General features: G+C 29.5%; 1 protein-coding gene across 10 annotated transcripts in view; it reads left to right on the forward strand.

Annotated features, from left to right (window-relative positions):
• The window catches only part of LOC145286010 (DENN domain-containing protein 1A-like), a 798566-nt gene that overhangs the window by 306840 nt on the left and 466726 nt on the right, over nucleotides 1-25000 (forward strand). For all 10 annotated transcript variants that reach the window (XM_080134611.1, XM_080134619.1, XM_080134620.1 and 7 more), the window contains one exon: nucleotides 16372-16425. In XM_080134611.1, the coding sequence (XP_079990737.1) occupies nucleotides 16372-16425 (54 nt within the window). The remainder of the gene's footprint in view (nucleotides 1-16371; nucleotides 16426-25000) is intronic.

The raw sequence follows: 25000 nt of genomic DNA on the forward strand, positions 1-25000 counted from the left end.
AAGAATTAAATGATCCTAATTATGATATAATAAAATTATTTTTATGTAAATTATAAAAGTATTAATTCCATCTACTAACTAACTAATGAATTTTATTCAAACAATTTTCACTACATAAATATATGCAAATAATAGGGGGGAAATAAGTTCAATCCAGCGACGGACACCCTTTCTAACTCAACAATAAACAACAACATATGCAAATAATAAATAAAATATTTATCAATATTCAAATTTTATTTTTAGCTGCAATATTTTAAGTCTAAAAAATTCTTATTTTTTACTTTACTAGAATATCTTGTTCTTTACTTTTCCAGGTTGAATTTCTTGTCTTTTACTTTTCCAGGTTTAATAAAATCTTAAGAATATTACTTTTCATGCGCGCATTTTTCCATATAATAATATATATATATATATATAATATATATATTTTATATATATATATATATATATATATAATATATATATTTTATATATATATATATATATATATTTTATATATATATATATGTATTATATATGTTATATATAATATATATATATATAATATAATATATATATATATATAATATATATATATAAAAATGTAAAGTTGGTTCGTTCTAAACAAATAAAACCATATTTCTACGTTACCAATTTATTTGAAATTTTCAGACAACCCATTTTTAGAGTCGAGGTATGTTTTTATGTTATTAAAATAAATTTACCTAATTAAAATGAAAATATTAAATAAAATAAATATATTTATTTAATCGTTTCTGCGAATCTGGTCTGTTGATAAAACTGAACTTCCGGTTCGATTCATTTCACAGCCACGAATTGACGAAAGGTTTCATTTTCTGTTAACTCGATAAGTAAAAAAAAAACAAAAAAAAACATATTTCATTTGTTTATCTTCCAAATTTTTTAATTTACACATCTTTTCTTTATTATATAAGGCCAAAAAAAAAAAAAAGTTTGCTGCTTGCTTTTGAGTTTTTTTTTTTTGTTTTTCTATATAAGATTACTCATGCAGAGAGTGATCCGTGCTGAAATAATGTTATTATTTAAAAAGTCATTCTTAACATGGGGAGGTAAGGATGTTTTGTACCTATTCTGTACTTTAACCTTACAATTGAATAAATAAAAAAAAACATATCGTAAAACGTTATTTAAACATGGAAATATGATTTAAAAAATAGCGCGGATCGCTCTCTGCATTAGCACCAGTTTTATTTATTGTGGACTATTATTCTCATCTTTATTAGTTGTTGTTTCACGAATTTTCGGCCAACTATTTTTATAAATGTTCAGTAACTTTTTCCTTTTATTATTTTTAAAGAGTAAAACTTTTCTTATTAATGAAAGGAGTTAAGCCTACGTAAATAAATAAATGTTTGTACACGTGACAAATTATCAATAAATGGTTTAGTTACTTTTTTTAAAAAATGTTTGTAAAAGTGCGAAAGGCGACGTTGTTGTATACTCCCATGCTTAATTTCTATACTTATAGGTTTTTGGAATTTTTTTTCACTGGATTATTATTGATTGTACACTAATTAAACAGATTATTAAAAAAAAAAAAAAAAAATGTAAAAAAGAAATCATTATTTCGACATTTGAAAGTGGTGCTCACTTTTTAGTTACAACGTTCTGATAAATCAGTCACCCATTTTTTAAGCAATAAAAACGCGGTATTTCAAAACCATAGAAAGTAAAAATAACGAGTCTCTACCGCATTTGTAAGTCAGAAATATATTTGTTTCTCAAAGAAAAAAAAATAGAGAGAACAGGACTTTTTTTATTGTTTTCATGAAAATAAAGTTTCGAGATTTTTAATTATTTTTTTTTTTTTTACTTATTTAGTCAGTTTGTGTTTTTTTTTTTAAATTGTTTTTGTGAAAGGTTAGTTTTTTTTCAAAACTTTTGTTTTGTTTCTTTTTAATTTTTTTAAAGTATTATAAATTTCACTAACATGCTGGAGAAATGTTTAATAATTTGGTATTTTTTAGATTAGGTCCACCTCCACAATTTTCCTTTCAATGACGACATTTATAGGTTTCCGAGTATGCTGAACACGCAAATTGCATTGAAATTTTGCGGAAATAAATAGTTGTATTATGCATTGTATTCTTCGGCGGCCATCTTTTTACGTGCACACGCGCCATAAACAAATACACACACGTAAAAAAGATGGCCGCCAAAGATTACAATGCATAATACAACTGTTTATATCTTGATAACTACTTATTTCTGCAAAATTTCGATGCGATTTTCGTATTCAGCATAGTCGAAAATCATTTAAAGTCGTCATTTAAAAGAAAATTGAGGAGGTGGACCTAATCTAAAAATTTACCAATAATTTTTAATCCCGTACGCCTCCCGATACATTGCTTCGTCAACATGTGACCATTTTATATCTCCCGAAGACACTTCCGTATTTAGAAAATAAATAAATAAATAAATAAAAAGTGACCGATTTACCAGAACGTGGTAACTAAAAAGTGAGTATCCCTTTCAAATGTTGAAATGCTTTTTTTTTTTTTTTTTCAATTTTTTTTTCATAATCTGGTTAGTGTTCAATCAATAATAATCCAGTGAAAAAATTTCAAAAAACCTATCAGTATAGAAACTCCACCACGTAAGTAAATAAATAAAAAATGTTACGTGCGCATGCGTTAGCCTTGACTAGGGGGGTACTAAGGGAACGACCATTAAATAATTCTGCGGGTCGCCATGGAACTCAACGCCCAAGGAGTATCAAAATAGTTTTCATGATCTGAAGAAATTTTTTTTTTCCGAAAAGTGGGTGATCACTTGTCCATGTAAATTTAACTTAAAATGAGCACCCACTTTCTGGCCACCTGAGGAAGGGGCATTTATTTTCGTGTTTATTGGCTTAAAGGTTTTTTTGACAAGGCAGTTTGGTACGCGAATGCATATTTAACAGTTTTCGTTTATACTCACGCATAGCATAAACAAAGGCTACGTCTGTGAAATGGAAAATAGTCCCAGAGTTCAGGGGTTAATACCATGCAAAAGAAATCAAACAAAAAGACTTTTAAGCCAAGAAACACACAGAAAGAAAAAAAAATAGCATCCATTTTTTTTCTATCGAATTCATTTGCTGTTTTTATTGAAAACTATTTTCCCCCGGATTTTTGATATAATTTTCCATTAAGGGCTGTGCGTCTCACGTTCATAAATAACAAAATTTTTTTTGTAGATTTTGGTGTGCTAAAAACGAATCTGCAAACCGTTTCCGTCGCAAAAAAATAGTTTTTATGATATGAAGAAATTACTTTTTCGAAAAAGTGGCGATCACTTTTCCATGTAAATTTAACTTAAAATGAGCACCCACTTTCTAGCCACCTGAGAGAGGGGAGATTTTTTCCCATGTTTATTGGCTAAACAGCTTTCGTTTATGCTTACGCATAGCGTAAATGAAGGCTACGGCTGTTAAATGGAAAATAGTCCCAGAGTTCAGGGGTTATTACCATGCAAAAGAAATCAAAGAAAAAACTTTTTAGCCAAGAAACAGAAAAATGCCCCTCTCTCGGGTGGCCAGAAAGTGGGTGCTCATTCTAAGTTAAATTTACATTGAAAAGTGATCACCCACTTTTCAAAAAAGTAATTTCATGAATGTCATGAAAACTTTTTTTTTGCTACGTAAACGGTTTGCAGATTCGTTTTTAGCACACCGAAATCTACAATAAAATATTTCGTTATATATGAACGTGAAACGGGCCTTAAAGTAAAATAATACCGGATTTTTTTGAGCAGATTTGCCGTTTAGTTGTACAAATATCCTCAAACCAGGTAATCACTAAAAGGGATTTTTAAAAGTCGTCACCTGTATCGAGCAAAAGTTTAAAACCACCGATTATATGCCAGCCTACATCATGGTAACATATATTGAGTGAGTTCCTAACAGTATTTTTAGTTTAAACTCATTTTCCCAAAATTTCCCCAAACTTAACGTGTTCGATACAGTCTTCCGCCATTTGTATTTTTCAGATATACCGATAAACATTGAATGTTTTTGAACCGATTATACTAAAATCTTATCCAGTTAGGAAGAACACTTACTTTTCTTGCCTTTGATAACATTTATTTGTTATATATTTATTTTTTGACAACTTCTTTGTATCTGTGTTTAGTAATATAAACCCTTTTCATTTAATGTAACGTTTAGTCGGTTCGAAAAACAGTGTTTATTGGTGTATTTGAAAGCTACAAATGGTGGTGGACACTGTTGATTACTTTAAGTTAGAGAAAGTGAGTTAAAACTAAAAAAACTATACAAAATACTGTCAGAAACCTATCCATTATGCCAGCCTATGTCATCTTAACATATGTTCGGTGAGTTTCAGACACTGTTTTGTATAGTTTTTAGTTTTCAACTTACTTTCCCAAACTTAACGTATTCAACAGAATTCGCGACCATTTCTGTTTTTTGGGCCAATTAAACATTTTACATTACATAAAAACACTAAACAATTATCCAATTAGGTAGAAACGTAAATTACCTTACCTTTGCTTTCATTTATTTGTTTTTGGACAACTTTTTCGAATCTGTGTATAGTAACCCCCCTCCCCCCACCATCAACCAAATATTAATTACTAACTCACATTTTTTAAAACAACAACAAAAAAAAAAAAAGCATTTAGCATTTCAACATTTTTGCTACGTTCGACTTAATCCACTGATTGTTGGTCAAGTCCAAAACATGAATGATTGACAGAAACTCTCGAGGATCCAGATCAAATTCTGCAAGAGTACCATTTTTTTCAGTTTCGCCTTCTTTTTCACTTTTTGCAGTGGATTGCTGTACTAATATAAGAAACATGCATTTTCTCTTTTATTAAATTTTTCAATTACACCAAATTGAACCACTGCAACGCGTGGCAGGGTACAGCTAGTATATATATATAATATAATATATATATATAATATAATATATAATATAATATAATATATAATATAATATAATTTATAATATAATATATATATATAATATAATATATATGTAATATATATATAATATAATATATATAATATACATATAATATAATATATATATATATATAATATAATATATATAATATATATATATATAATATAATATATATAATATATATATATATAATATAATATATATAATATATATATATAATATAATATATATAATATATATATATATATATAATATAATATATATATAATATATATATATATATAATATAATATATATATAATATAATATATATAATATATATATAATATATAATATAATATATATAATGTATATATAATATAATATATATAATATAGTATATATATAATATATATATAATATAATATATATAATGTATATATAATATAATATATATAATATAGTATATATATAATATAATATATAATATAATATAATATATAATATATAATATAATATAATATAATATATATAATATAGTATATATATAATATAATATATAATATAATATATAATATAATATATAATATAATATATAATATATAATATAATATATAATATAATATATAATATAATATATGTATATAATATAATATATATAATATATATATAATATAATATATATAATATATATATAATATAATATATATAATATATATATAATATAATATATATAATATATATAATATAATATATATAATATATATATATAATATGATATATATATAATATATATAATATGATATATATATAATATATATAATATATATATAATATAATATATATATAATATATATATATAATATGATATATATATAATATATATATAATATATATATAATATATATATATAATATATAATATATTATATAATATATATAATATATATATATATAATATATTATATAATATATATAATATAATATATAATATATTATATATAATATATTATATATAATATAATATATATATAATATATTATATATAATACATTATATATATTATATATATATAATATATATTATATATATGATATATATAATATATATTATATATATAATATATATATAATATGCTATATATAATATATATATAATATGATATAATATGTATATGATATAATATGTATATGATATAATATGTATATGATATAATATGTATATGATATAATATGTATATGATATAATATATATATGATATATATAACATATATATGATATATATAACATATATATGATATATATATGATATATGATATATATATGATATATGATATATATATGATATATGATATATATATGATATATGATATATATATATGATATATGATATATATATGATATATATTATATATATATGATATATATTATATATATATGATATATATGATATATATGATATATATATGATATATATAATATATATATGATATATATAATATATATATGATATATATAATATATATATGATATATATAATTTATATATGATATATATATGATATATATGATATATATATGATATATATATGATATATATAATATATATATTATATATATAATATATATATGATATATAATATATATATGATATATAATATATATATGATATATATCATATATATGATATATATCATATATATGATATGATATATATATGATATATATATCATATATATGATATATATCATATATATGATATATATATATCATATATATGATATATATATATCATATATATGATATATATATCATATATATGATATATATATCATATATATGATATATATGATATATATATGATATATATATCATATATATGATATATATGATATATATATGATATTTATATCATATATGATATATATATGATATATAATATATATATGATATGATATATATATCATATATATGATATATAATATATATATGATATATGATATATATATCATATATATCATATATATATGATATATATATGATATATATATCATATATCATATATATGATATATATATCATATATATCATATATCATATATATGATATATATATCATATATATGATATATATAATATATATATATTACACTTGTACTTTTTTGTAGAAAAAGAAATCCCATACAGTGCTCTATTATTAGGGAAAAAAACCTTTCTCTAAATAAGAGTAATATATTTTTTTTGTATAATATATACAGGAATTTACATTTATATCGGTAGTCGGTACCGACGGTTTCAAGCCCGGTAATTGAGGACTGCTCTTAATGTCCGCCTCAGGCTCTCTTCAGCCGACTCTCATCTGTCTTTAACCGGAACCGGAATTCTATTATTATATATATATATATATTTATTTTCTGCCTTTTGATTTTTATGGACCATATTCTTCTAATTACGGGGATTTCCTTGAATTTAACTTGTACAAATGGAAATTCTGTTAACTTTCTTGAAGTTTTACATTTGGATTTTACCGTCACTGGATTTTTTATCTTCCACCAGACTGTCCATTCATGTGTAATCACCTTTTTCTTTACCATATTTCCTCTGCTTAACTTATTTTTTTTTTCAAGTAAGATCTTTAACTTACTTGTTATTTCATCAAATACTTCTGCATGCAAAATCCGATCCCGCATTTTGCTAATTCCTACCCTCTGATGAGAAGGAGAGTATTTCTTTGAAACTCCGGATTAAGGACTATCCATTTATCTAGTGTTTCCTTTTCAGATTAAATAATTTTTTTAACTCATTTCAAAGTGTTTTTTAACATATTTTATTAACTGTTTGCTCATATATATATATATATATATATATATATAATGAAAAGTCATACCTGTTATTTTCCGCTGCTGATTCATCAATTAGGGGATTCATCAACTGTCTTTGGGGGAGCTGAGACGTATATAAAGGAAATGCTTCAAAATAGGGACCCAAAACAAATGTGTTTTTATATATATTTTATTCACTCTTCAAGCATCTCGTCACAGCAGAACTGATGTGAATCTCTATCCACCTACCTCATGGGAAGACCCTCATTACCCATCTTGCTTGTTCCGCATCTCAAATCCAACTTACTAGACTTATTCAAACCAAAGCACCTGACATGTTGCGTCCTGTCCCTATTTGGATACTTCCAGTGCAAACTGACCAGTCAAATAAGTTTGATACATGCCACAATATGACCCTTTGACCCTTTCTGCACTTGCATGCTCACTCAATTTTTTTCCTACAATTCAATCTATTATTTACTCCTCTAGACAGATGATTAGTTAGACAGATAAACAGATAACTGGATAAATACTTTCTAACTAGTGTTTCCCGCTGTTTACCTAATGTGTGTGTGTAGAGGCACACACACACACATATATATATAAGTGGAGGATAATCGGGCCTGTTCTATTGACTAATGCTTGATGTTGAAGTTTCTGATGCATTTCATATAATTTTTGACAGTACTTTCACACTGTAACGGTTTTGACTACATTAAAAAACTGTAATTGATGAGACAGATTGCAGACCATTAAACAGTCACCATGACTTTTTTTTGGTGCAACTCTGACTTTGAGAAGTATCGTGGAACTTTGTAAGCATCTAACTACTGAGCAGAGCGTTGCTAGTAAAGAACCCACTTTTCATTGCAAGTCACACGCCGGTTGAGAAATGGGCCGTGTAAAAGAAGGGAAGATGACACTTCATAACGGCATTTGTTTTGGTTGTTATTTAATCTGTAAGCCACCCATTGATCAAGTTTTATTGTCTTTCCAATCTTTTTCAAGTGGTTAGATATCATTGTATATGTTATGTATAATTCAGAAGCAAGTTCTAAAACAGTTTGGTGTGGATTTTCTTTGATTAATTAATTAATTGACAATTAAATTGTCAGCATCCAATGGCTGATCACCATGTTCATAATCTTCAAGACTCGTCACCACCACAAAATTTCTCAAACCATTATGGTACTGTGCATTCAGTAGTGGTTCCTGGGCCAAACAATTTATTTATATCATGAGCTGTTTCAGCAGCTTTTTGGCATAGCTTGAATTGAAATAAAAAAATTTGTGCAAATTTGCCTTTTTTTTTCCATCTTGTATTCAACTCTGAAAAGACAATTATTTTAAAATGATGATTTAAATGATTAGATAGAGCAAAAAACACTTTTTAAAATGACATAAAATAAAGTTATTATCATAAAAACTTATTTGAAAATACATCATTTGAAATCAAAATTAAAAATTCTGCAAGAACTTTCTTCTCAACCTAATATGTGTATATAATAAAAATATATGTGTATATAATAAAATAAATTAAATAAACATTTTTTGTTGCAGTTTATATAAAATATAAACTGCAACAAAAAATGTTTATTTAATTTATTTTTTCTATTAGTACATTAATTTTATTTTTAAAATATACCAGTGTTTTCTTTTATACCTTTATTTTTTCCATTATGGAAATTTATATATATTTTTTTAATACGACCCTGTTTTTTTTTTTTCTTATAACCTTGTGTGTGTGTGGAGGGGGTTGCGTTATGAACGTTATAAAGGTTGCTGGTTTTTTGATACTATTAAAAGCGTACATGTAAACTGCAATGAACAAAATTTTTATTTATTTTTACATTAGGGAAATTTTCTTAGGGGATTTTGTTTTATTTAGACAGTATTTTTTTATTTATGGATGTGTGTGTGTTGTATGTGTTTTTAATATAACAGTGTTTTTATACTTGTTTGAGTGTGAGTTTTTAATATTTTTAAGTTAAATATGACTTTTTTTAAACCCGTGTGTGTGCGCGCGCTTCTTTTGCGTGTGGGTACACGAGTCTCCGTGTGAGACTGTTTGGAGTGTGTGCATGCTGCTGTGTGTGATTTTGTATGCGCACGCGACTGTGTGTGTGGGTGGGTTTGAGTGTGCATGCACAAGTGTGTGTGTGTGTGTGTGTGTGTAATTATTTTTCCTTGAAGTTTATACAACCCTAGAGTCTATTTTGATGGTTTTGCCAAAATGAAACTCGATTTCGTATAATTCAAATAGTTATTTGTTGCCAAAAATCAGTCATAATAATAATAAAAAGAATAGTTACTTAATGGCAGAGAACAAGGTTCATTTTAGGGAAAAATACAGTTCTCCACAGGGGGCATACTAGATTGGAAAGAAAACTTTTTTTTATAGGTGGGGTGGGGCAGGTTTCCACCGAGCAACACCAGCTCCTGCTAGTTATTAAATATTTTAATGAAAGAGGTTTGGTTAACCTGGTTCAGGATGTTATTCTGGAGTTCATTCTGCTCTCACATGTGTATGATAATTTAGTGCCTGAAGAAGCTATGCAACCCTAAACAATTATGCTTTCTCCTCTAAATTTGACAGTTGGAACCACACAATCAGAATGAAATGCCTGTCCTTCCCTACGGTGACTATAAACAGCTTCAAGGGTGACAAAAATCTAATGAAAAAAATGAGAATTTGTTACAATTTTTGAATACTTGTTATGGATATGTATTCACATGAAAATGTCAATTGTTCCTTTCAAAGTTTACAAAATAGAAGCTGTTAACTTATCTCAAAGTTATTTTCATCAGACCAAACAATGTTGGCCTAATCATCAAGTGTCCAGTGTTCATGTTTTTTGCAAATTCCAGTCGTTTTTTTTTTTTTTTTCTTGTTGGCCTGATACAAGTATGACTTTCTCCTTGCTTTGCATCCTTTTAATCCGTTCTTCTAATAATCTTCTTCTCACTACTCAAGCTGATATGTTTTTGTTTACATCCTCCCTAAGTTCAGCAGCAAGCTCCGAGGAACTTTTCTATCTGCAAGGGATGTTCTTTTCAAAGATTTTTTATGGCCTTGCCCTTTTTTGTTTTGAAAAACTTTGTTTTCTTGTACCTTTTTAATCGTTGTTTGGACTCCATTCCTTGAACATTCCATCTTCCTGGCAATTTCTAACTGATAATATCCTTCACCAGATAAAGCAGCAATCTGAAAGCTGCTTCTTTGAAGGCATTTTCAATTAAATACACAATTATAGCATTGATAGGAATTGTAATAACTTATCTTAACTTTGTGCTCTCATCTAGGGAAAAGAGTGCGAATGCACAAATGTTTATCAAAAAAAGAATTAGAGGCCAAACTTCATGAAGAGTGGCAGAAAATAGATCCTACCACCTGCAACAATTTAGCCAATAACGAATGCAAAAACAAATAAAAGCTGTTATAAAGGTAAAAGACGGACATGCCAAATATTGATTATTGTTAAAATAGATTTATTAATGTTTACTCCACTGTTCTTAACCTTGAAATATATAAGTTTGAATCATAATTTCGATTTTTCATTGGTGCTCCATAATTTTAACCAGATATGCACATATTAGGTTGAGAAGAAAGTTCTTGCAAAATTTTTAATTTTGATTTCAAATGATGTATTTTCAAATAAGTTTTTATGATAATACCTTTACTTTATATATCATTTTAAAAAGCGTTTTTTGCTCTATCTAATCATTTAAATCATCATTTTAAAATAATTGTCTTTTCAGAACATTGAATACAAGATGGAAAAAAAATACAAGATGCACAAATTTTTTATTTCAATTCAAGCTATGCCAAAAAGCTGCTGAAACAGCTCATGATATTAATAAACTGTGTGGCCCAGGAACCACTACTGAACGCACAGTACCATAATGGTTTGAGAAATTTTGTTGTGGTGACGAGAGTCTTGAAGATTATGAACATGCTGATCAGCCATTGGATGCTGACAATTTAGAAGCCTTAATCCACACCAAACTGTTCTAGAATAGTATATTACCTGAAAAATAAGAAACAACTTTTATTATGACAATGAATTATTTTGAATATTGGAATGAGTTTAGTATGAAACTCAGTTAAAATTCTTGAAAGAAACTTTAAAGCAAATAAATACTACAGTTTACTGTTAACTATTTTACATTTGCTCTCAACTGTTCACTGTACAATACTTAATCTTTAAATGCGTATGTTTAAACTATTTAAGTTTTTTGTAGGTGCTCCATAATTTTGACCATAGGTGTATATGTATATCTATATATGTGTTTATGTATGCATGTGTGTATGTGCGCATATGTGTGTATGTATGCATGTATGTGTACTTAGATACAGAACAGAAAATATGATCAGACATTTATTTCTGGTTCGACTCTCAAGGATTTCTTACTAAGTGAATCTTATGTTATAATTTAAGGAGAGTAGAAAGTGAATCGTGGTTCACTTTTGGCAGCTGCATAACTTTCGCTTCCTTTAGTCTTCACATTCTAGATTTTCTCACATTATATAGATTTTCTGGAAAACTGGCAAGATGGCTGTCCAAAAAATGTAATTTGATGCACATATTTGCACCCAGTGCAAGGAGACTTATGAGTAATGTTTCAGCAAGCTCTTTGTAGTTGAATGTCTTCCCGAGAAAACCCTGTCTAGGTACTCAATTCTGCAGGATTAAAAAAATTACAGAAATTTGCATTCATTAAATTTCAAATCTGGGGTCCAAAAAAAATTCCAGCTTTTAATTTCTCTATATTTTAATTTCTCTATATATTTGCCTGGAAATTTCATGTAAATATATTTGAATTGGTTGTCATCTTTCTCAAGAGCCTTCAAACTGTTTCATGATGAATGCTCCACCAAAGGAAAAGCCAGACATTGAGAGTGCCAGGAATCAGTTCACTGCGCACAAGCCAATTTTTAATTTTCATCCAGTGTTTTTTCTTGCCCTGATATCCCACAAATACAAGAAGCAAGGAAATTTTGTGCAGCCACCTTGTAGTCAGAGGAGAAATCCAACTATTTTCAAATCGGTACATATGATCCACTGGTGTTATCTGTTTGTAATCTTTTCCAAAACAAATTTGATTTCATCATATTTTTCTTTGAGTGCCATTGAATGGCCTAGAGGAACTAATCCATATAAGTTGCCATTGTAAAGAACACATTTCAAATTTCTTTTGGAACTGTCTATAAAAAGGCGCCAATCTTGAAAATAATACTGAGACACTAAGCTGTAGCAGCAGGCCGGCAACATTATTGCAATATACTATGTCGTTTTTCTGAGTGAAATATTGCAAGAATTCAATATGGCAAAAGTGATGAGAGTTCCAGGCTGAAGTAGATTTTTTTCTGTAAGTCTTGAAGTTAAAAGTTCAGAAAATTCTTGGAAAGGTTGATATCTCTAGTCAGTTCATTAAGTTCCCCTGGAGAAAAAGCTGTAGTAATGAAAAATGAGGAAAACCAACGACTGAAACAGTGGCTTCACTACTGTCAGTGGACAAAACAGAGGTTTGGTCATCTCCAGAACCAGGCAATTTCAATTCCAGCAAGTTTTTAAACACTGGAACAAGAGTTTCGTTGCAGTGTGGAATTAGCCTAATTGTAGACTTAAGGTTTGGATAAACCAACAAATTCCTGTTCATCCTATTGTTTCCCTTTCTTTTGACTGCACAGAAATAGCAGTCAGCAAAATGGTTTTTTGGTCCATGCCAAACCAAAGTGGAGTGACTGTCTTTTTTTGTCCGTTGTCGAAGATGCTCAATGTTTATATACAATAATGCCTTATACATGCCTTATCTTGATCATCCAACATCACTTTGAAGTAAGCAAAAGAAACGCACTTCACAAATTCAGATTCCTTTCTTGTTTCCCGCAAAAAATATATATTTGGATTGTTTAAATAATGTCGCCTAGGAGATGATGTAGCCATGCTTAATTTTTGCTCCAAAAATCTGTAATGAAAGTAAAATAATGCAACTTAATTATTTTCTGTCTGACTTTTAAATGAATTCCTAGCATCAAGGGAATAAACTTTGACCCAGAAATCAACAAACACATGCCACAATCGGTAGGCTTATTTACTACTCAGTATCTACTTCTTACCAACTACACACCTCATTTTATAGCCCATTTGATTTTAGTTTAAGGTTTATGATGTCATAATCAGTTAACATACATCACAATAATAACCTACAATTGTAATTATATATATTATATAATGTATATAGAAACACGCCTACGCTTCAGATAAACTATTCTAAAAAATAATGACTATGAAGACTAGTACATAATCCACAGGTATATTTATTTAAAGAGAAAAAGTAAAAACTGAAAAAGAAAAAATGATGGGTATGAAAAAGTAAAAACAAAAGCAACAAACGAGGGTAGGAAAATGAAGAGTTAAAGAAATTGAAAGACTGAATGAGTTCGTAAAGAAATGGAACATGAAATATCACGTTGCATGACCAAGTAAACAAACATTGTCGAGAAGAAGAAATGAGTAAAACATACTGTTGATGCTGGGATAGGTACGGATAAAGAAGGAAGAGGCATGCTGTCACCAGTGGTCGCAAAAAGGCTAACAGGAAGAGGAAATTAGGAAGAAAGTAACTTTTTTAGTTAAGGGTAACTTAAAGGGAGATAATGGGTTCAAGATATAGACAGAACACCTAATTTTAAGGTAAAAAAGGTATAAAATAGCAGATATCTCAACAACTTGACCTGATGAGTAAAAATTAAGCTTAGAAACCTTGGGCACCAAAAAATGTTAGCCACTGTCATGGCATTTGTGAAATTCTGTCAGACTTGTGCTGATTGCATCACTTGATTAGGTCATTGGATCTATGCAAAGACAGAGAGCCACTACTACAGTTGTATTGAATGCATCAAGTGGCCAAGATCCACTAAATGGGCATTTGAGTGTGAAACTGACATACTTTGTAAAATCTATTGATCTGTTGATGTCTAATGAAATTGTCCGATTAGTTGTGGAAGCTGGCAAAGTAGCACTAGTTTGTTGAAAGTAGGGAAAACTGATTGTTGATAAAAACTAGGTCAGATTGACAATGGATATAATCTAGTTAGCTTTTTCTAATTTTTTTCATTGTGATTTCTGCATGTTTTTAATGTGACGTCCATTATGTGAACTAGATCCAACTTGTCATTCATCAGAGGCAATTTTCTTTGTATGAGACTTGCCAACAAAAATATTACTTGATAGTGACACTACCTTTATTTGCAGGGGCTCTAAGGAGCAATTTAGACATGTGTTTGAGGTTCTGGTATGTATCTGCACCAGGTAAAAATGAGATTGTAGAATGCAGCCATAAAGATATAAAGACCATCACTCACAGAATTGTTTAGTATTGTAGGGAGTCTACTAGTACATGGTCCATCTTGTGTTTTTTATAGAAAATTATGATAAAATGAAACGCATGTCATCGACCAAATTGAGGCTTACTCAATTGCACAAGATTTCCATTTTTCACTAGGAACTGAGTGAGGGATAAAGAGATGGTTTTTAGTTGAACTGCAGTTTCGTCTCTTGGACTAATGCATGTTAAACACCTCTAGTTCAGAAAAGGAAAAGGTAAGAGACACAGTGAAATTTTGTTTACTGTGTATTGATTACCAGCAAGAGTAGATTCCTGTTACCATTTTATTTTTTAAGTTTTATAGCATAAAATGAAGAAGTATTTAAAGCAGTATTGTGCTGTGATAATTACATATCAAGTCTCATAATTACATTGGTACCCCTTTGGTTGTTCTATTTATTTAAGTATCTCATTTACATATTATGCTACACCTCCTTGAGCTTACACGGTTTGATTCCCTGATTTAACCTCTCACTCCTGCCTATTCTGCGACCCTCGCATTTGTTCTTCTGTTCTTTTTAATGGAGACATTGGTCTAATTTTATCTTCTACATCTATGTCATTCTTACTTTCCTCCATGTTTTGTTTAGTTATATTTTCCTCTTGTTCAGTTTCTTGTTTTTCCTCAAGTATTTTGGCACTTTCAAGAACTTTTGCCAAACAAAAAATTCTGTACTCTCTCTCCATATTCTAAGCTAATAAGCTATGTTAAAATAACTACATTCTGCTGATGAGATTTTGCGTAAGATATACATGATTGTCATTCTTGAGATACAACACTTGCTATCACACATTTACTTGCATCTGTTGTTAAAGTAATTTCTTTCTTAGGGCCAGAAATTTTTATCGCCGGTTTTCTAGTTACCTTTGGCTTCTAAAACCTTATTTTACATCTGCATAAATGGAAATTCTATGTTTATTTTCTTTATGCATCTTGTGATAACAGCAGTACCTGATACTCAAGCTTTGCTTTATCTCATTTACAACAGATGGCAAATCTATTTAGAATAAAATTATCAATTTTTATCTGTAATAAATTTGCTAGATGTGAGAAAAAGTGATCAAATCTTTTCAGAAATGAGAAAATGTATTGTGTGTGTACACAATACAATTTCAGAATAATGTGTGTGTGTGTGTGTGTTATGTTTCACTATCTGGAAGTAAATGATACTTGACAACATAATTGAAAGAACTTTATTTTCTTCATATAAAGCTGCTAATTGTTTGGAATTATTTTTGTTTCAGATGTTTACTTTTGCTGCCCCAGATACAAATAAGCTGCCAAGCATTCCAGCCAGTGTAAGTAGACATTTAATGTGGTTCTTTATTTCTTTAGCTTGATTCCATGCAAATTGTAGCTTAAGGGGAACTTTCAGTAGGTTATGATAATGCATAGCAGATAGTAAGTATAAAACTATACAAATATATAATAAAATAAGCAACAAAGATTGCATGTTATTTGTTAGACATAGTATTTTTCCTAAACAGAATGGTTTTAATCCACTTTTGTACCCCTTGCAAAGCTTAAAACAAAGATGTAATGATACTAAATATTATATCTAGGATTCTTATTCTAATTTTTATCAAAATACATTACATGATTTTGATTCTAGAAAATTTATAAAATATAAGAATCTTGCTTCATAAGTGTCTAATGATAATGGATTGAATTAAAGCATAAAAAAAATTATATCCACTATGTCCTGCATAAGGGCAATTCTTCTTAGCTGGATACCTGTAACTTACAGAAAGAAAACATTCATGGGAGAAAAGAATAGCAATAAAAAAGCAACTTGAAAAAAATTCCTCATAGGAAAAAGTCTGTACCCTGCCGGCTGCCATCTGGCTTACAAGTAAAATTCTTGTAACATTTTCAAAAGGGTAGAGCTGGGAGAGAAAGAGAGAGAGGTTCACTTACTGAAGACAGTTCAAAGTTTGTATAAATCCTCAATTAGGTGTATTATTTCCTTTTTTCTTTAGTTTAAGTTTTTTTTTTTTTTAGAAACAATCGTCATTGTCTCCTCATTTTAAGCAGTGTCCATTCTCCATTAGTTTCTATGGACTTCATTAGCCATAGTTTTTTTATTGGTAGTATTTTGGGGGCATGTGATCACAAGACAAAGACCCTTTTTGTAATTTTTCTCATTGAGTAAAGATAAATAAAATTCACAATTCAGAGTCAAAATCCAAAACTGCGATTTCAGGTAGCTAGAAACCTCCGCAACTTATCTTGTGTTCCTTTTTATCCAGGGATAATTAATTCCTACAAATTTGTCACATATTTCAACAGTTTTAATGTCTAGTTCTTTCATCTCGAATCCTCCTGAAACATGTTATATAGTCAGGTAACTTGACATAGAAGTCCTTTTATCTGTGGGAACCGTTTCTACTATATTACTTGTTATATACATACGCGCACACATCCACACACGTACATATATTCACGTTCATGTACATACACTCACATTCACGTGTATACACACACACTAACGTATGCACATGTACGCACAGATGGACAACGTCACTTCCTTTTCAAAGGAAGTCCACACATGTGCAAAAGACCACCGGAAACAATTATAAAAGCAAGAGACAAGCTGTTTCCAGCCCTTTTCCAGACCAGCTCTTGAGCTGAGAGGTTCGACGAACCAGCCGCCTCCCTTTCGGGAGGCGTGTGCCTCACGCCACCTGCTACTATGTATGGGGCACGAGCTAACAGACAGTATGTACACTTTATACGTTTTCTCTCTCCATGGCCTGGATTGACTTTTTCTCATTTTCTCTCTCTCCCTATACCACAATAGACTTTCCTTCTCACCAGCTAACAGCGAGAAATGCACACCAAACTGGATTAACTTTCTTTCTTTCTCTCTCTACAACAATAGACTTTCTCCTTCTCACCAGTAAACAGCGAGAGACGAACGGGAACATGAACACGTGTTGTACCCTTTTCTTTCACTTGTTTCTTCACAAAATAAATCCTAGTTCATTTAATTCAAGTAAACACATTGTTCGTTCCTTCCTCAAAGCAATTCATTTTTCCTTTTCCAATTCAAATCATTTCTATTTTGTACAACTGGGGGATATGTATAATATATCCACCAGTCTACTACATATCTTCTGGAGGAATAAGCAATTCTTTTCCTTTCAACTATTTTAATGTCTAATCAAGACAGAGAAACTATTCACAAAGTCTTCTGGTCTCTTTGCCCGAGACCTTGATTGAACATGTCAGTTAACTATATTAATTTTATTATTTTTATTTCGGACTATTATTCTCATCTTTATTAGTTGTTGTTTTTCATCTTTTATTGATTTGTTTATTCACAACGTTTCGACCTTGATCGCCCTTCGGGGCCCGTGGCGCAGTTGATAGAGACGTTCTCTACAGTTCCAGATGAACATTGTCTGAAGATAGCGGTTTCAATCCCACCCAAAGCGTGCCAGAGGTTTACTTGGCCAAAATGTGGTGAGACGACAACAACTGCGGATGGCAGTGATGGCTGAGAATGCAGTTGGGAGATTCGAAGTTCCTATCCGTCGCGGTTACCACCTGACGAAGGCCAGAGAAATAGTTGGCTGAAACGTTGTGAATAAACAAACCAATAAAAGATGAAAAACAACTAATAAAGATGAGACTAATAGCCCGAAATAAAAATAAATTAATAAAATTAATATATATAATGCTCATCTCAAAAATGAATTCCAATTAAGGAATAATATATATGTCAGTTAACCTTGACACATTTAACACTTTCTTGAAATCTGAACCGCAACTGAATATTTCTCTTCAAAAATGCATCACGTGGAAGACTTGGTATGCAAAAGGCTCGCCTAATCAGTGAACAGAACAGGATCATGTGGCATAGGACAAAGAATGAAACATAGAGGGGGAGGAAGGAAGAAGAAAAGAGAAAGAAAAGGACAAAATAAAATAGTGGAAATGATTTTCCACAAGCAATTAGACTTGAAGGACACAAGAATGGACAGATACAAAAGACACAGGTTGGATCAACACTGACTCCTTTACTTCTTGTTAACTAAATCAAAACATTTGTTTGTTTGTTTTTTTTGTTTTTTTTCAGAGAATAATGTAGTTGTCTTGAAGCATCATGTAGTGTGGTAATTTATAACTATGTAAAGTTGTAACTAATCAACGCAAACTGAAATAAATTCAAACATAATGGCTGAACGAACTATACGGGGTCCCTTTTTATTAATACAATATTTATGTGTTTATATATATATACTTACATTGTGCTCTTACTTGTGTTAGTCTTGTCATGGAAATTCCATATATAATGATATTTTGGGAAAATTTCTCTTCGAATATGTATGCGACTTTAGTTCAAATCTGCATATGGGGCTGTTGTAGACAAGACCAGTTCTGCAGTAATCAAAATGGGCCTGAAATTTCTTCTTGTTCTTTTTTTTTTTTTAATCTATTGTTATACTGTAAACCTAATAATGAAGGTTCAATGTTTTATTTTTTTGTGTGTGTATTTATAACTTTATTTGCATTTTATTTGAGTTTGAATTTATCTATTTTTGTTCAGTTTGATTATTTTAATAAAGTTTGAACATTTTCATTGTAAGTTTACTGGTTTTAATTTAAATTAATTTTATATTTCACATAATTGCAAATTATATTAATGTATATAAATACATTAATATAATTTGCAAATATGTGAAATATAAAATTAATTTTTTACAAAAAATTTTCATTTGTAAACTATAGAAATTTATAAAGCTGATAAATTTTTATTTAGGAACAACTCTTTGTAATTGTTTTTTTTTTTTTTTATCTTATTTACTTGCCTTTCAATAAGGACAGTTAGACATAAGGTTTTTTTTTTTTAATAAAGGAAATTTCTAACTCCCAAAAAATGGGGTCCTTTGAATTGGGATTAAAATTAAATTGCTTCAGGAGAGAAAAATGTGTCCTTGACCATAAGAAGGAACAATGAATTGTATCAAGATAGGTACTACACTTAACAACTCCAAGAAAATTTTGCAAAAGGTAATTTCTGTGTGCTTTGTTTTTTTTATATCATCAAATATTTATACAAATATTTTTGTAAAACATTAATTTACCAAATTAAAATCTACACATACCAAAAGGATATGTCGGATCAAATTTTAAGAGTTTATTTTATGATTGAAAATATTTAATATACTTTCCCATATTCATTGAAATTAATATTTTCCTAATATGTGTATGTATGAATATGTGTATACTTATATATGCATTTATATATGCTCAACTCTAGTGATCTGAAGAAAACCGGTGCAACATTGTGCTGAAGCATGTATGCAAATGCATGTGAGATGATGTTACCAGTAGGGAAAAATAAAGACTTAAAAAAGTAGATCAGGTTGGAGATGGAAATAACGTTCGAGATCACATGAGAGTGGATCATGTTCGAGATGTGGTGTCATGGCTGTAACAATGATGAAATAAATGTTGTAACAAAAACGCGAGTTCAGAATTATTACTTGTCTTCTGTCTTCTTTGTGACCGAGTCTGCAATGTGTAGGTCCTGTCATGAGAGGATATATTTTCTTCTTAAAAAATGAAGAAATTACAATTTTTTACATAAAGAATAATGTTGGGGACCAGGATATAAATATCCTAACTCACTACAAAAGAAAATAATGAAACGAATGGAATGAAGGAAACAAAACTTAATTGCTGGATAAAATAAACATGTCGTTTATTTTCTGTTAAAAATAAAATGATTTAAGGTGGAACAAGTGTTCAGTCAGTCGTCGATGGCTACACGCGGGGAAAAGAAAGGAATTAAGTAGAGGACGAGAAACGGCAGTCAGCATGTAGAAAGGGAAATAGAAAGGGAGTGTTGGCCTCAGCAAAACCGTGCGTTCTTGATAGCAGTCGTCCACGTGGAAAAGTTTTAAAACCAAGCGCTATGGATGCCAAACTTGCCTGGTTGACGAACTCAGGCAAAAAGGGAAGAAAGAGGCAAGTTGAATGGTGTTGTTGACTTTTATATCGGGGTGAGTGTTCTGACTGCGCATGTCTGGAATTCCTTTCAGGGGAAGTGACGTTTCGTATGTGTGCGTACATGTGTGTACATTAGCATATGTGTGTATGCACATGAATGTGAGTGTATATACGTGAACGCGAATATATGTACGTGTCTGTGCGTATGTGTGTGTGTACATGTAGGTGTGTATATGTGAGGAAAAACATGTTCGAACAATAATATAGTTATCTAAATATAAAATATAATAAAATATCTATTAATATGATTAAATATTATAATAATAGTTCAAATATTATATAATAAAATAAAATGTAAAATACTAGCGGGGGGGGTACCCGGGTGTTTGGAGGTGTGTATGTAGGAGGAGGGGGGCTGTTTTAATATTATAAAAAAAAAACACGATGTTTAGAAAAATCAAAACAAAGCAAAACCGTGAACAAATGTAAAGAAAAAAAAAGAGGAAAAAAAGGTTAAGGTAGGAAGACAGGCTCGAACTCAAAGCATCCAGGCTAAGGCGGAAAAAAAATGTCTGAAACATTACCTCTACGACAAAGAGACACACAATTGAGAACAGATAAAATTAACCCTTTATAAACACTTGCAGGTGGTTGAAACTAACGTCAACGTTTTCTAGGTCAAACATGACGTCATTGTCGTAGTAGCAGGAGGAGGAAGAAACAGCCACACACACACACACATTTTAGCTTTTATATTTATAGATGCCCTCGCCCTGGTTTAGCTAATATATGACGCATAAAATTGAAAGGAATAAAAACAAAACGAAAAAAAAGAAAAAAAAAATTACCGCGTAAAATGCAAATATGTTTATTTATATCTAATTTTTTTTTTTTTTTTTAAATGGAAAAACAAAATTCAAAAAAATAAAACTTATCGTGTATAATGAAAATGTTTATTAGATTTTATTTTTGTCACTGTTAACCAATTTAAATGTTATCTGATTCCAATATCGATAGCGTAGTAGTAATTGTGCTAATGAAACTCTCAGAAATGCAATGTATAGAAATAAATAATGAATAACTAACTAATCCAAAAATAGGAAGTCAGCTCTCTCCCCTTGGTATCACGTATGAAATCAGCGCAAGTATAATAGAAGTATAAAGACAGTAAATAAAATATTAAAACGACTAATCATTGCAAGATTTGAAGAACGCTGGCAGCTGACTTAAATTTTCTTGTAAAAACTGGAATCCAATGTTAGTTTGTTTCGTTTAAGTAATCCTTCGAATCCCCCCCCCCTACAAAAAGAGACAAAATATAAAGAGAGAAAGAAGAAAAGGGAAAAAAATTTATAAAATGGCATAAGTTATCGACAGAATAACTGGAATATAAAGTATCGTTTCACCCGACGGAAAAATGCCAATCCATATTTTTTAGCAACTAAAAACTCAAACCAGTGTTCCTCGTATATTCCCCTGTGGACGTATCCGCAATGGTGTTAAGTGGTCACAGGCGAAGTATGAATCGAAGAGAGAGAAAAGATTTTACAACTTCCATTGATTCTAACCGATTGTGGCAGTGAACTCTCACCGGAAAAAATATAGAAATGTATGAATATCAAGGAACTGTAAGGGTAGTAGACCTATAGCACACCTCAGATCCTGTGCTGAAGTGTGGGGACATTACATTTGAATGTAATGTTGTGATTTTTAATCCTATTAAGGTCAAATTCACACGGGGGGAAAAATGAGTTCATTTTATTTATATAGAGATAATAAAGAATAAATATAAATAATAAATTAACAATAAGTATATATCAATAAGTATATATAATATAATACTAAAAATATTACTTTACAACTAGAATATAAAAATGTTCTGAAGACTTCTAAAAATAGAACAGGAAAGTATTTTCTGTTTGCTTAGAAAAGGTTCTAAACTAAAATTAATCTATTTTAGTTAGTTCTAGAATATACTTCTGCGACAACTATAAATAGTTGTATAAATTTCTATTTTCTTTTCTGTTTTCAATAAATTCCATTTTTTCTACTCCTTTTTTTTTTAAATCTTTCTTTAATGTGTTGCTGTGTATTACCCCTAGCCAAAACACAATGTAAGAGTCCCGGTTTGGTTCATTGACAACATTACAGAAAATAATTTGGCTCTAATAACGCCCCACACTAAAACTGAACCTCCACCCCCTTGCAACATTGAAACTTGCAAATTCCTTTAATCTGTTCTTAACTGTAGAAAGATCACTTTTTAACAAGATGTTGTTGGATTTGAGGAGCTGTTTCAAATCTATTTCTGAGGCTACGGATCTTGATAGCATTTTCTTCCCTGTACAAAGTAACTCTAGGATGACCAGTTTTAGGGCATCATGAACACTGACAGTGTTTTCATGCTTTTGCTTGGTCATTCGTAACGTTTTCCTTTCACATTTCAATCTGCAGCCGATTTCTTGATTGTATAAACTAAAAGGGTAGAGATTTATGAGCTCATGACGATTACTAAGAAAGGGATTAAGCCATATGGACTAAATGCTACATTGTATAACCTGGAACAATAACAATTATGAGAATTTTTCATTGTGCAGTTTCTTTTTGCCTTCTTGATTTTAAGCAATTTTTAAAATTCATGTGGACACAGATACTTCAACTAAAAGTCAAATATAAACATCTAAAAAATAAATGAGGTGTGTATATATATATATATATATAAAAATGTAAATTTGGTTCGTTAAAAGTGAATAAAACCATATTTCTACGTTACCAATTTATTTGAAATTTTCAGACAACCCATCTTTAGAGTCGAGGGATGTTTTTATGTCATTAAAATAAATTTATCTTGCGAATTATTAAAATATTAATTTAAATATAAATATTTTTTGAAGTCGTTTCTGCGAGACTTGCCCGGTTTTCTTTCTGGTAACTTCCGTTTCAACTACTCTCGAATTACAAGTAAAAAAAAAAAAAAACTTACTCATGCAGAGAGTGATCCGTGCTGAAATAATAACGTTATTATTTAAAAAGCCATTCTTAACATGGGGAAGGGAGGGTGTTTTGTACCTATTCTGTACTTTAACCTTACAATTGAATAAAAACATATAAAACTTTAATTAAACACGGAAATAAGATTTTTAAAAAATAGCGCGGATCACTCTCTGCATTAGCACACACACACAAAAAAAAAATAATCCCATATTTAAAAAATTTAAATTCATTTATGTACTTACCAATTTTTTAATTTTAAATTCCTTTATTTATGTTAAGGTTTTTCACTCATGAAACATTACGTTTTAATTGTTTAGTTTCTTTTCACGGCATTGTTTACATAACAAAGTTTGTTTTAACTTTTTCTAAACTGTTTCATTTTTACGACATGCCTCAACGTATTATAAACACCCTAACCTCCCCATTTAAAAAAAAAAAAGCCCTTCCATAAACCTCGAAAGCCGTTCTTAATATGGGGAGGTTGGGGGTGTTCATTCCGAAAGCCGTTTTAACATGGGGAAGTTATGGTGTTTATAATATGCTGGGGCGAGTCGTAAAATTAACAAAGTTGCTATCTATTATTTAATGCAAAAATTGCTTGAAATTTATTTGACAAAAAAAATTACATTTTGGTACTCCTTGGGCGTTGAGTTCCATGGCGACCAGCAGAAAAAATAATAGTCGCTCCCTTAGTCCCCCACCCCACCCCGCACGTAACATATTTTATTTACTGACGTTGCCGTAACTAAACGATTATTTGTCACATTTACAAACATTTATTTATTTATTTTGAAAAAAGTTTTACTTTTTATGAATATTAAAAGAAAAATGGGTACTCATGCAGAGAGTGATCCATGCTGAAATAATAACGTTATTATTTAAAAAGCTATTCTTAACATGGGGAGGGGAGGGTGTTTTGTA

The sequence above is a fragment of the Euprymna scolopes genome, chromosome 10, assembly GCF_053919585.1.
Source record: "Euprymna scolopes isolate OS-2025 chromosome 10, ASM5391958v1, whole genome shotgun sequence".
Lineage (NCBI taxonomy): Eukaryota > Metazoa > Mollusca > Cephalopoda > Sepiida > Sepiolidae > Euprymna > Euprymna scolopes.